The 14,093-nt window shown below is 50.8% G+C and overlaps 1 protein-coding gene across 1 annotated transcript in view; it reads right to left on the reverse strand.

Moving 5' to 3' along the window:
• Positions 1–1,312: 1,312 nt before the first annotated feature.
• HS3ST4 (heparan sulfate-glucosamine 3-sulfotransferase 4) overlaps positions 1,313–14,093 on the reverse strand; it is a 388,331-nt gene continuing 375,550 nt past the window's right edge. The window contains exon 2 of the mRNA XM_042921277.1: positions 1,313–3,300. Coding sequence (XP_042777211.1) covers positions 2,664–3,300 — 637 coding nt within the window. The 3' untranslated portion in view covers positions 1,313–2,663. The remainder of the gene's footprint in view (positions 3,301–14,093) is intronic.

Genomic DNA, 14,093 nt, shown 5'->3' on the forward strand with positions numbered 1-14,093 from the left:
CAGACAGACCCTTAAAATAAAAACCTTCAAGCTCTCAAGGCTTCGGCCCCTGCCCTATTCCTCCAGAGAACGTAAGCCCTGCTGCTATACGCAAGTGTCTACGTACTTTAAGTGGTGGGGGTGGGGTCCCCACTTTTATTTTCCAGCTGAGTACGGCCTATTTAAAAAAAAAATTTTTTTAACGTTTATTTATTTCTGAGACAGAGACAGAGCGTGAGTTGGGGAGGGGCAGGGAGAGAGGGGGACACAGAAACCGAAACAGGCCCCCAGCTGTCAGCGCAGAGCCCAAAGCGGGGCTCGAACTCACGGACCGCAAGATCATGGCCTGAGCCGAAGTCCCAAGTCTGTGCTGACGGCTCGGAGCCCGGAGCCTGCTTCGGATTCTGTCTCTCCCTCCCTCTGCCCCTCCCACTGGCGCTGTCTCTCTCTCTCTCTCTCTCTCAAAAATAAATAAAACATTAATTTTTTTTTAAAGAATGTTTTTGAAAGAACAGGTTCCTGAGCTCCACCCCGGAGCTCCTGGTTCTCCAAGAAGTCTGCAATGAGGCTCAGGAAGCTGTGGCCTGCAGAGACCCCACGGTTGCCCCCAATGGGCAGCTAGACCCATTCTTTGTTCTGCTGGCACATCAAGGCCCCAACCAGCCAGCCCACAAAGCACTGTTTGGCACCAGCATGCCTTTGCTTCCTTCAAAGAGGTGGGTTTAGGGCCCCCTGGGTGGCTCAGTCGGTTAAGCGTCCGACTTCAGCTCAGGTCACGATCTCGCGGTCCATGAGTTCGAGCCCGCGTCGGGCTCTGGGCTGATGGCTCAGAGCCTGGAGCCTGCTTCCGATTCTGTGTCTCCCTCTCTCTCTGCCCCTCCCCCGTTCATGCTCTGTCTCTCTCTGTCCCAAAAATAAATAAACGTTAAAAAAAAAAATTAAAAAAAAAAGAGGTGGGTTTATATGCACGTGCATGTGTTTATCTGTATCTTCTTTTGCTCTGGTGGTGAAGGCACGTATACACGTTGCCTTCTGCTCGATAACCACTTCCTCATCTGGCAAAAAGTTATTTGCGAGGTTGTTTCTGAGTCTAGCCTATCGGTGCATTTCTGGCCAGGATCCGTCAAGCTAGAGAAAGCCGAGCTCCTTTCCAGAGTCCCTTCCCTTGTGCCGTTTCCAGAATTATCCAGCCTTGTAGACAGAATCCCCTGGCAGATTGTCAAATCTGGGTCTTTCCGGCCACCCCGGAGAAGGGGCCAGTCCCAGAGTGGGAGGGGCGGGGGGGCGGGGTTGGAGGTGACCCATACAAACACGGCAGCCGAGAGCCCATTAATCAGGTTGCATTAAGCTTTATAACAACACGGTTTTCATTTAGCGGGAGAAATGACAGTTTGATATCGGCCGAACAGACTTAGCTCCCCCCACTCATACATCTTTTTAAATTTACTAGAACAGTCCTGGTTTGGGAGATCCGTGAACAAGTACTTGACGTCAAGTGCTGCGTTTCCATCGAATCAAAGTAATGGGAAGGGACGCTTCGTTCAGCAGCCCTTGGTGGGGGGTGTCCACAGACAGCCCTCGTCCTCGCCCACGTCCACGTCCACAGACGGGATCTGACGGCCCTCCACAGAGGGAGCCCCAGCGTGTGCCATCTCTGCAGAGAGCAAATAAAGCACCAGATGACCGCGAGGCGGGACATGGTGGGGCGAACAGAAGCGTGGTGACCGGTCCCCTGTTCGTTGCGTTGCTCAGGATTACTCCTAACAGAAGACATGCCCACTCTCCGGTCCTCGCCCCTCTGGGGACCCTAAGGGACGGAGCCCACTCTTAGAGCGTTTCTTAAAACCACGGTTCTACGGGTCTTCACGGATGAAGACCGCCCAGCGAAAAGTCTGGCCTTCTTTTTTCACCCCCAGAACTAACCCTTATCTGTTTCAACCCCAGGGCTCAGAACTCAATGGCAATCACGCTGCTCCGAGAACAGCCGCGGGACACTCGTGGAGAGAGAAAGACCCAGCCCTTCCTAGAGGGCCCTTGGAAAGAAGCCTTCCAAGAGCGTCAGCTTTTTTATTTTTATTTTTCTGGTGAGGAACGTGCATGCCTCCGCCTTCATAAGGTGGGGAAGGGGGAAGTCACAGGGTTGTGGGATGAGACCTCTAAGGAGAAGGTTAGAGACGCCTCAGAGAAAGGACCTGGCTCCCTGGGAGTCCTGGAGTACTCAGCCACAAGGAGCACTCTGGAGAGGTGCCAAAGCAAAGGTTTATACAGCAGAGGGCTGTGCCAGGGCTAGGACTCAGGCTTCTCAAGTGACCAAAGTAGACCTTCCTTTCTTCTCTTTAATCACTTAACCAAACGCTCCTGGCACGGTCTCTGACCTTGACAGCTATCTGTCCTGTCTTCAGACTCCATTAATTAGCAGAAGACAAGAATCAGCAGTGGCTCCTGGCGGCCATCTGGTCAACCAGACGCCGCCACCCGGGCAAACCCGGTGCCTCTGTGAGGATGCCATGGGATCCACCCCTTCGCCTAAACCTGCAGCGTTGGAAGCGATCGTGGCTGGACAAAGGAGGGGATCGACTTGGCACTCCAGCGAGGCTGAGGCCGTGGACCCCGGGGGGGCGATTCAGGACTCAGGTAAGGAGCCTCCTCAGCTATTCGCTAGCCTTCCCTCCGCTTCCTTAGCCTCATTTGTCACCCTCTTCCCGTTCCCACTGGAAATCTTGGCCAGTCATTTGGTAAAACATCATGTTGAAGGGTCTGTAGAATTTCTGCAGTCTGTGGATCACATCTGGGTCGATGCGGGGATGAGTCCGACCTTTGCTCTTGCCTAAGCATCTGGGGGCACCGCTGTCTTCTGGCTTCTTGAGACAAGGGAACCCCTTGGTTTTGTTGAAATAGAAATGCTTTTCAGTCACCACACGCTTGAGGCCTAGAAAATCCTGTACTTTGGCCATTTCCCCGGCAGGGTCCACTATGAGTCGCTCACCGCTGACAAAGAGGATTTGGGAGAGGGGGAAGTATTGCAGCCAGTTTTCCAGGTGCAGAGCGTAGATCCCTATCCGAATGGCGCTCCAGGAGGCGTCGATCAGCCCTAGGGTCCGGTTTTTGAAGGCCAGTACCTCGAAGGTGGGGATCTCGGGTTTCTTGGACAGTGTCTGGGTGTAGTCGGAGATGGCCCTGGTCACGGGGTTTCTCACCACCACAATGAGCTTGATGTCCTTGGCCATGGCGTGGATCCGCTTGGGAGCCTCATTCGTCACAAAGTAACTCGGCGTCTTCTCCATGGTCACCTGCCCATCCAAAGTCTTAGGCATCACATTTCTGGAAGAGGAAGGGAAAGGAAAGAGAGGGTCATTCCCACCCAGAAACACTTTAACTTTTTGCACGAAACGTGTTGCCAGCAAGAGCCCGATCGAGAACTACAAAACAAAACGCGCTGGCAAACCCTAGGAATTCTTTTCTAACTCTGTGCCCACTCTCCACTCTGATCACAGCGTCACCAGAAAAGGCAGCACAAGGCTTCCGGATTCACTCGTGGGGACCTTACATACCTGGGTTTAAATCTGCTGCCCTATCTCTTACCCAGTGCTGTTCAACTGCGACACACTCTTAATTTCTCTGTGTATTCATTGTACATAATCTCTGAAATGGAGATAATGACAGCACTTACTTCACACCGTAGTATAAGGCTTAAGGGAGATAACGCTTGTAAAGCATTTAGCACAGAATCCGGCACGTGCGAGAGCTTAAAAAGTCAAGGATTTTATTATTGTCACAGCAGCTTCTGGAAAAGGTCTGAGCGCACCAAGAACTCAAAGATGATCTAGCCCAAGGGTTGGTCAACGACCACCTGCCCCTTGTTTTTGTACGGCTCACCGCGAGGAATGGTTTTTCATCTCTCAACGGTTGGAAAACACCCAACATAGTAATAATAACATTTTGTGAGGCATGAAAATTATATGAAATTCAAATTCCAATGCTCATAAATAAAGCTTCTCTGGAACACAGCCGCACGCACCCCCCCGATGTACTGTCTGGGGCCACTTCTGTGCTACAACGGCAGAGCTGAGTACTTGCAACGGGGACTTACTGACACACAAAGCCAAGCACATTTACTGTCTGGTCCTTCGGGAAAACATTTGGCGAGAATTGACCTAGTCCAAAGGCATCTCGGGGGAAAGGAAGAAACTGAAGCCCAGAGGCCGGGAACCGGACAGGCTTCGCGACCTTCCCAAGGTGAGTCACGTCCCTCTCTTGTCCTTCCTCTGTAAAACCCTAAAAGCTCACCTGGAGTTCGAGTTCAGAATAAAACGACACACAAATGGAGTTCTTAACTTTGCTCCCGAGGTTTGCCCAGTGAGCCAGGGGCAGGTCCCACACCACGTCTCTTGGTTTCCTTCCCAAGGTCGTGTCTCCGAACCCCACCCCTCCTTCCGTGTTCGCCTTCAGAGTGGCCCTGTCTCATGTGAGAGCTTCAAGACATCAGAGGAGTTTGATGCTCTCTGTCCCCCAATCCCAGGGTGGCGGGCCTATCAATGATAACAGAGGCTCAGGATCCTATTATACAGTCAATTTGCTATAGGCATATGTAGACCAAAGTTAATTGATGATAAACTTGTTATACCTGTCGGTACAGCAGGCCATCTGCCACAATGTGCTCCACTCCATTAAGTCTATTCACTTCTGAGCCCCGCACCAAAGAGGTACATTTAGGATTACACAAGACCTCTTTGTTGTGAGGACATGCTTTTAAATGTCTCAGCTAATAAAACTTAATACCGACCACGATCCCTTAGCTTCCCCTACCATAATTAAATGTATTTACTATCGCGCGTGTAGAGAAAGAACGACTTTTCTTTTATCTCTAATTCACATGCTCCGTCAATAATTAATTGCTACTGGGTTTTGAGCTTTCTTGGCAAGCACCTTGAGGAGGCAAGAGGAACTTGCCTGGTAGAGAAAATTCACGTAGAGTCAGATGTTGTTAGCGCTCAAGGGTTGGACGGCCAGCAGTTTCCGGATCAAAGCCAACAGCCCTGGCCATAGTCATGCTCGTCCCGGACTAACATATTGCCCAAGGTATTCTGAACGTCTTCATGTGCCTGTTCGGCTCTCGTCACATTTAACTGTTTCATAAGGCCGGGGAGGGGGGTGGGGCGGGGGCCGGGGGGTGCAGGGCACGGAACACAAAACGTGTGGGACTCCATTGTGCAGGACTGCCGAGTTTCCGACCACCCACATCACCGTGAAGTTGATAAAACTCTGAAGTTGCAAAGCCCTCCAGGAAGTGTATTTAACCCACATTGAACCCCAAATTTCTCACCTCAAAAAACAGGGCTAATTAAGAGTCCCTCCCTTCTAGGATGGTAATGAAGATCCCATGAGGTAACAAGGGTAACTCACTTCTTAGAATAGTGCCCGGTGAAGGCCACGAAGTGTTATAACTGACACCAGGGGTACAAGACCACTGACACGGCAATTATTAGAGAAAAACAAGGAAAGAACATTTCTATCTGACCGCATGGCAAAGCTGAACAACTGAGCTCAAGAACAGGTCTAGGGAAAAAGGCTAGTTTGACTCAAGCCAGTTATCATCAACCACACATCCCTGACCCGGAGGCTGGTGACCCACGCGGGAGCTACAATGAGTTCGGCCTGAGTTTAAGGAACGTGTTGATGTCCTACTTTTATTTCAACTGGAGAGAGATATTTTCTCTCTTTCTAACTTATTTATTTATTTATGAGAGAGAGAGAGAGAGAGGGAAGCAGAGAGAGAGGGAGAAAGAGAACCCCAAGCAGACTCTGTGCTGTTAGGACAGAGTGCGATGTGAGGCTCCAACCCACAAACCGTGAGATCATGACCTGAGGCGAGATCAAGGGTTGGACACTCAACCAACTGAGCCAGCCAGGTGCCCCCAGAGGGACACTGTCTTAGTATGAAACTCATGTCACACTATGAAAATATTAAATCATTATTAATGCAAAAAAATACTTGAAGATAGGTATTTTCAACATGGCCCCATCCAGATGTTTAATCCCTCCATGATTTGTTGCCTATGGATTTTGTGGCCTTTTCTGTGAGCTCAGGAGCAGTTGCCAAGGTTTTCCTTCTCATTCGCCCTCTGCCATTCACTTCTTAGACCCCAGCGTTTGTCCTTTAATGGGGCCCCTTTCAAATTTATCTCCTGCACTTCAGCTAATTGCTACAGTCTGTCAAGACGTGTGTGGATCTCGTGTCCTCATCTGAAGCATCTGGAATGAAATGGCACCCCTCTTCCAAGCCAGTGTGTGTAGGGGAGTGAGCGTGTGCTCGGCTCAGTGCTCAGTGCAAAGGGGAACGAGAGAAGGGGTGCTGGAGAAGGCAGAGGAGCCTAAATGGCTTTGATCATGTGACAAAGGAAGTAAAACATGTGGTTTGGGGAGACGCCTGGCATTTGGGCACCCAATGGTAAGACCATCTCATGAAGCCATGATACAGCTGTGTGGTATGAGCTACCCAGGATTTTTTGCCAGTAAGAAGATACACAGCAGCTGTTCCCCATCCGGGAAGTAGTCATCTCCCCTTTTCAGAACTGATGCTGAATCAGTTATGTTCATTCATTCATTCCTTCATTCATGAAACCCCTTTCATTCCTAGAGTCCTTGATAGCTGCCTGCATCGTAGAGCTTAGAATATTGTCATAATAGCATTTGTTCCCAGGCCCTTCCTGGCTAGTCTCAGTTCCTGAAAGCCGCGGGCGATGTTTTTTTCCCCTTCTTGTCCCTCGCATCTAACACAGTTCCCGCCACATATGGTAGCCGCCCCCCTAGCTCTCTGTGGTTGCCGGACGGACACACGAAGGACGTCCGGATGAAAGCGTGATCCTTGGGCGTGAGGGGAATTGACGCCGTTTGGGGGGTTTTCCTGAGTAGGTTTTCCACGCGTGGAGGTTCGGCGTCTGTGAGACCCGTGTCATCCCTGTCTGAAAGACCATGCACTTCGGCGTGGACCATCTGGTAAGAAAACACCGCAGCTGGGCTTGGAACAGCTCGTTAACAGTATCCGGGGTGCTTAGAGCAGCCGCGACATCAACATCAACACACAGTCCTGAAGCGAGAATCGTTCTGCAAGATCACACATCTGCTCTCACAGCCCCAAATGTTGATGAGCCACCACCCAGCGCGCTCGCCCTCCCCGCCTCCCACGCCGGGGTGGTGGCGCTTTGCTACAGGATACGCGCCCGGGGGCCTCGCGGGAGACGATGCTAACAAGAATTACCACGCACCATTCACGGAGTGCCCACCCTGTGCTGTGCTTTCTGCTCCAAATTCAACGTCGGATGCCGGACCCACTCCTCGAAACGCCTCCAGGCATTGGCCGCTCCAGCCTAGTTGGTTAAGACCATAGACTCCGGACTTTCTGAGTTTGGATCCACTCATTAGCTGGGTGACCCCGGGCCAGTTACTTAACCCAAGTAGCCTGTGTCTCCGATCCACTCTCTGGGAAACAGACATCGTACTATTCAGATCCATCTCCGAGGGATTTTATGAGGATTTAATAAGTCAATATCTAAAAGGGTCCCTTACACATTGAAGGCCCTGAATACATTAGCTGTTAATGTTTAAACACCTCTCTTAAGAAGATACTACCCTTAGGGCAGGAAACTGAGTCCCAGTGAAATTGATTAGCTGCCCGAAGTCACGATAAGTGGCGTTGGAAGTCAACCCCAGCTCTGTCTCGCACCACAGCCCAAGCTCTTTGTTGCTGCCCGACAATGCTTAACGGAACTTCAGAGGCTCAGCAAGGTTGCGGGACTGGCCCAAGGTCACTCCGCCAGGGGGTGGCCGAGCTGAATGTAAAAATGACACTCAGTACACATGTTGTAAAGGTGGACTGTCACTGACTTACCACTGGGAGTTGCGGCAAACCCAGGCCAGAATCCCCAGAAATTCTTGCCAGATCAAGCTACATCGTTCAATTTGTGATATCTCTCTCCGGGGCCTCCTCAATTGAAGCAAATGGATACCATCATGAACGCCGAGGGAGAAAGCAATCACCCGTGTTAGATATAAAGTGCCCATTCTCTCTGGAAGGGTCAGTGGCACAGCTTGCCTTTGGCTTGCCTGATTTGGAGGTACGTGGGCAGCTCACATTTCCCCAAATGCATTTTCCGGTGGAACAAATGGTGCATAAATTAGCAATATTTTCTGAGCCCTCCTGATGAACTGTAACCCAAGAGAACGGTGGTGAGAGCAAGGGCATGAGGTAGGGCCATTTCCCCCGTGTCGAGGAAAAGAATTCACTTAGAAAGTCAGTCGAGCACCTGCTGCTTGCCAAGCCCCGCACAAGGCAATTGCACACGTTCTCCTGGCCACAGCTCACAGATACCATGGGCTTCACGGAGCCCGTTTCTACAGATGTGGCAGTTGAGAGCCAGGGTGACAATGAACCCTGTCCAAGGACATACAGGCAGGACCTGCCTTGCCCAGTTCTGTTGGAAAGTTCGTTGTGCTTTTCAAAAATGTTCCACTTATTTATTTGGAGAGACAGAGAGAGAGAGAGAGAGAGAGAGAGAGAGAGAGAGACAGAGAGAGAATCCCAAGTAGGCTCTGGCTTTCAGCACGGAGTCTGACGTGGGGTTCGATCCCATGACCATGAGATCGTGACCTGAGCCGAAATCAAGAGTCAGATGTTTTACCGACTGAGCCACCCAGGCACCCCTACTGGGCTTTTTAAACCCAAAATTCAAGAGGCACCTAGGTGGCTCAGTCGGCTGGGCGTCCGACTTCGGCTCAGGTCACGATCTCATGCCTTGTGAGGTTCGAGCCTTGGGTTGGGCTCTGGGCTGACAGCTCAGAGCCTGGAGCCTGCTTCGGATTCTGTGTCTCTCTCTCTCTCTCTGCTCCTCCCCCACTCCAGCTCTGTCTCTCTCAAAAATAAAAATAAAACGTTAAAAAAATATTAAAAAAATTTTCAGGAATCTTGGAATCTCTGAAGGCGGAAATTCAAAGCATTTGAAAAGGACATTTCTTATATAGAGCCCTAAGAAAAGCAGCATACCCTGGGGCCATACGATCATCAGCCAAATGGAAGCAGAGAAAGCAGGGATCTTGAGTTACAGCTGAGATTTAACAACTAACTTGCTGAATAAATTTAGGAAGGGGTTTTTCTCTTTGGACCAGCACGATGAAAGGGCTGTGTGCAGACGAATCCTCTCATTAATCCCATCAAGTATTAATTGGTGCTTGTCGCGTACCAGGTGTTGAGCATAAACTGATGCTCAAGCATGCGCGGTACCTGCCTTCAAAGGACTGTAAGTTCTTTGAGGAAAAGGTCTGACTATCCCATTTTTGGTCGGTGGTTCAGATGGACATCTCCGCGGTGGACAGACAGACGTCTCCTTTGCTGCCCAGTCTGGCTTGCATTCCCACATGCCCTTGCGGGAAGGTGTGGGTGGGGGGGGGGGATGGAAGCAGAAGAGAAGCCGCAGAAGAGGATGGAGCTTAGAAGGGAGAGGAGAAATAAAGATAAGAAGAAAGGAAGGAGGAGGAGGAGAAAGGCAAGAAGGAACCAGGGTTTGAAGAGACACAAGGAATTTAAGTGACCAGGGAGCGGGGAAATGAGGAAAGCATTGCAGTTTTATTTATTTGTTAATTTTTTATGTTTTAGTTATTTTTGAGAGAGAGAGAGAGACAGAGAGAGAGAGAGAGAGAGAGAGAGAGAGAGAGAAGGAGTGGGGGAGGGGCAGAGAGAGAGGGAGACACAGAATCTGAAGCGGGCTCTGGGCTCCGAGCTGCCAGCACAGAGCCCGACGCGGGGCTCGAACTCATGAACCGCGAGATCATGACCTGAGCCGAAGTCGGATGCTTAACCGACTGAGCCACCCAGGTGCCCCAAGCATTGCAGTTTTAAATGGCACATGGCTGGGGCGCCTGGGTGGCTCAGTCGGTTGAGTGTCTGACTCTGGGTTTCAGCTCAGGTCATGATCTCACCGTTCGGGAGTTCGAGCCCTGTGTCGGGCTCTGTGGTGTGGAGCCTGCTTGGGATTCTCTCTCTCTCTCTCTCTCTCTCTCTCTCCCCCCCCCTTCTTCTCTCTCTCTCTCTAAATAAATAAATACACATTAAAAAAGTAAATGACACATGGTGGGAGAAAATAGCAAACCCAGGTCTCAGGCATTTTTGTTTTAAAGTTTGTGCCAGGCAGGTCTGGGAAGGTTTATGATGGTCTATGTCAGACACACGTCATGGAGGCGGGAGGAGCAGGAGTCCTACCGAAGTAGGCTGAGAGGGGAGACACCCCTCATTCCCAATGGTTCTCAATGAATCAACTGGGGCTCAGAGAAGTTGCACGCCTTGACTAAGGTCACACAGCTCACCGGTGTGGCAGGGTTGGGATTCGGAACCCAGCGGAACCTGTGGTCCTCACTGCTCTTCAGTATGATAAGGAGAGGAAGGTCCAGAGTGGAGCTAGAGCCTGGGGGAGGGCACCGGATGGCAGAAATGAGGGTCCACTAGGCATCCATAGCCACAGAGAGACCCTGGCATCCACAGCTGATAGGGTCTTGAGCTTTGGTGGGACATGGGTGGGACGAGGGCAGGCAATATTTAGGAACTTCCCCCTAATCGCTTTGATGTTCCCGATGACAGGAGAGCAGGGCCATCTGCTAAGCTTGAGGGCCTTGGGAGTGGGGTTACGGGTCTCAGAACAGAGGGAGCTGGATGTATATCGATAATTTCTGGATTACGGTGACCTATGGAGAAATCACCCTGTGTTCGATTTTTGCCTTGGGAGACTCATCTGGAAGAAAAGGCGGGGAACTCATCACTACCCTCACCCTCACCCCCAACCACCGCCACCAAATATCCCTCGGCCCTTGGGTTTCAAGAAAGGTTTGTATTCTAATGCAAATGAAACGTGCCTTGAAACCCGTAAGATGAGTTTGAACAGGAGTCTTTTACTGATCGTTATACAGAGCCACCTCTGACACCCTCTGCGGAGCAGCCCAGGGTCCCAGGGGACACGTTTCTGAAGCTATCGTCACAAACGAACAAGGTGAACGCCTAGGTTATCAGTGGATGCCGGCAACCAGAGAATGGAAGCGAAGGAATATGAGAACACATCCCGCTCTCAGAGGAGAGTTATTTGGGAGAATCATGCCCCGTACTCTCTCCTGAGGGCCGCCAAAGTGTCATGAACCACGTGGGGGTGGAACTTATCCCAAACAATCAGAAGTTGACCCTGGGTAGACTAAGTCGTTCTGTGGCCAGGGACACTCTACAAGACAAAGACAGATGGAAAAATGGAAGACTGCTTTCAGGCCGTTTCTAGTTCTACAGCAGAATGATGCACAGCTTTTCAGAGGTAGCTCTTGCTTTTCCAAATGAGTACAATGAGGGTTCCACAATTGTTAGCCACAATTTTTAGGAATCCGAGGGTGTCATCACTCCCTAAGTAGTGAGGAGCTGGTCGTGAGGAATATTAAGGTCCTTACGTCCATGTTCTCGGATCTGGTCTCGAACAGAAACTGGCGGGGCAGATTCAGGGCTCACATCATCTTCTCTGGAGCCCAGAGGAAGATTTACGTGTCTAGGTGTCCCAACTGCCCCCTGCAGGGTGAAGAAATGCGAGCCTATGACAGCAGGTTCCGTGCCCTCACTCACACGCCCTTAACAGATTTCCAAATTCTTTTCTTATCCTATGTATGTTTCCCTTCACTAGCTCTAAGTTTTAGAACCGACTTATCCAGGTAATTATAAATTTATTATTTTATAGTTTATGTGTTGGAAGTACATACAATTGCTTACTCAGCGTTTCCTCACAGGAGACGGCCGAGATCACAAACTATGCTGAAACAAATCTTAGCCAAAAAGAAAAAGAGAGAAAACTGTTCAGGCGTGTGTTCATTCATTCGTCAACTACCGTGTGTCTGGCACTGTGCTAGACTAGGGGGGGAAAAAAAAACCCAAGAGCAAGATCTTGCCCTGAAGAAGTTTGTATTTTTTGAAATAAAATAGTTTACAGGGGTCTGTGCTTGTCTCTGAGGATTCATAGAAGGCCGTTGAGTTTTAGGCTGGGAATCACTGGGGGAGGGTCGCGTGAATTCCAGCGTCCGCCGTCGCCTCCTTCGGAAGCTTTGCTAAATGCACGTTCCTCCTGACCAAGGTGTGCGGCCACGCGTTCAACCTCGGGGCTGTCTCTGAACGACACTTCCTTTGAGCAACTCATTTCACGTCTTTGACCCCCACTTCCGCCATGCATCGAACGGAGACAACATCTCCTGTCCGTTGACGAGCAAAGGTACCAGGCATCCTGGAACAGAGCAAGCATCCGTACGTGTCCCTTCTTGTTATTGCCGCCAATGTAATGTAGCGCATAGTAGGTGCAAACAAATCGGTTTGTCGAGCGAGTGTGGGACCAGAGCCCTGTCCAAATTCTGGATCTGTAGGACCATCGCAGGTCGTCTAATATATGCACCCCTACGTAAATGCCAACGCGGAGTCACGGAAACCCACCGCTCAAACACGTGTAGATACAGCGCACTCTTAGAGCACCAAACGGCTTTGGTTGGGCATATATATCCCAGTTAGTTACTAGAACCCTTCTTCTCCTTGCCACCCTGAGGTGGCCCAAGCATCTGGGATGCCTCATGGCTGGGCAGAACTTGGCCACTTTGGGGGCGGGGCCTCATTGTACGCCACTTATAGGCATTGCTTTTCTCTCTCCCTGCTGTCGCTGACGTTTCCTGTGCCACTGCCCGTCTTTAGCATCAACGGACCACCACCTTGTTCACATGGTTTGATTCAGAAAACGCACATGCACAGAAAACAACTATGACTTCAACAGTCCTTTAAAGTGAGTTCGTGATGGGGGGGCGCCTGGGTGGCTCAGTCGGTTAAGCGTCCGACTCGGCTCAGGTCAGGATCTCGCGGTTCGTGAGTTCGAGCCCCAGGTCAGGCTCTGTGCTGACAGCTCAGAGCCTGGAGCCCGCTTCAGATTCTGTGTCTCTCTCTTTCTCTCTTTGCCCGTCCCCTGCTCACACTCTGTCTCTCAAAAAATACACAAATGTTAAAAAAAAAATAAAATGAGTTCGTGAGTCAACCTGCTTTTTAGAAAGGTTGCCCCATGTGTGTGTGTGTGTGTGTGTGTGTGTGTGTGTGTGTGTGTGTCTGAGATTTTTACTGATTTATTTTCTACACCATGTGTGGTATTACAGGGACATGGAAGTCCTTTGTAATAATTCTCAAGCCCACAGGTTGAGAAGCATGGTTCCAAAGTCTAAACCATTGCCTGCCTATAACCTCAGCGTCCACCAGCGCCCTTCGCCCACAGCCGTCCCTCCAACTCTCTCTCTCTGGTTATTGGACAGTCTCACCCCAGAGGTTCTAGGACAAGACACCCCCTTGACTCTGAATCGATGAGATTACGGAACACACTTCGCTTGCCCCCGGATCGTTCTTCTCTGATACTTTATTCAGACACATTTCAAGAGTGACCCCACCGCAGAACTTCACACCCCAACCTCGATTAGCTCTTTCATTGTATTTTCTTTCCCTGGGCTCGGCAGGGGCCACGATGAGATGATGATTACAGAGGTGTCCGTGTGTCTGCACTGGTCATGGACGGTGAAAGGAGAGGAGAGGGGAAGGCTGGGTTCCAAGTGTCTCCACCTCCCACTGTACTCCCAGCTGTGTGTCACTGCATCCCTGCCCTCGGGACGCCGCCAGCCTCCTTCCTTCTCGCCTGCATCCTGACGCTGATCCAAGCCCCGCCTGCTCCTGCCCAGGGTTTCTCTCTCACCCGTATGCATATCGAAGCCTCTTAACTGTGTGGGCCGCTGCAACCCTCAGCGTCAGAGGGACAAAGACACTGTTCTTTGTGAAGGTGACACCCGATCTGCTGGGTTTTCATTCCAATCTCGCTTTTTGCCTCGGACCAACCCCCCCCCCCCCTTCATTCCACCGGCTTCTCCAGACATTCACGTGACCCCTTGGTGGAGGCCCCATCATCACCCTGATTGACCGTTTGTGGCCATGCCTCCTGAGCCTGGTGTTTCCTGCCCAGGAGGTAAGGTCCCCCAGGCTGTGGCCCCCCGGGAGCCTGGTTTACTCTACTCTACTCCACCTTGACTCTAAA

The sequence above is a fragment of the Panthera leo genome, chromosome E3 (genome assembly GCF_018350215.1).
Source record: "Panthera leo isolate Ple1 chromosome E3, P.leo_Ple1_pat1.1, whole genome shotgun sequence".
Classification (NCBI taxonomy): Eukaryota; Metazoa; Chordata; class Mammalia; order Carnivora; family Felidae; genus Panthera; species Panthera leo.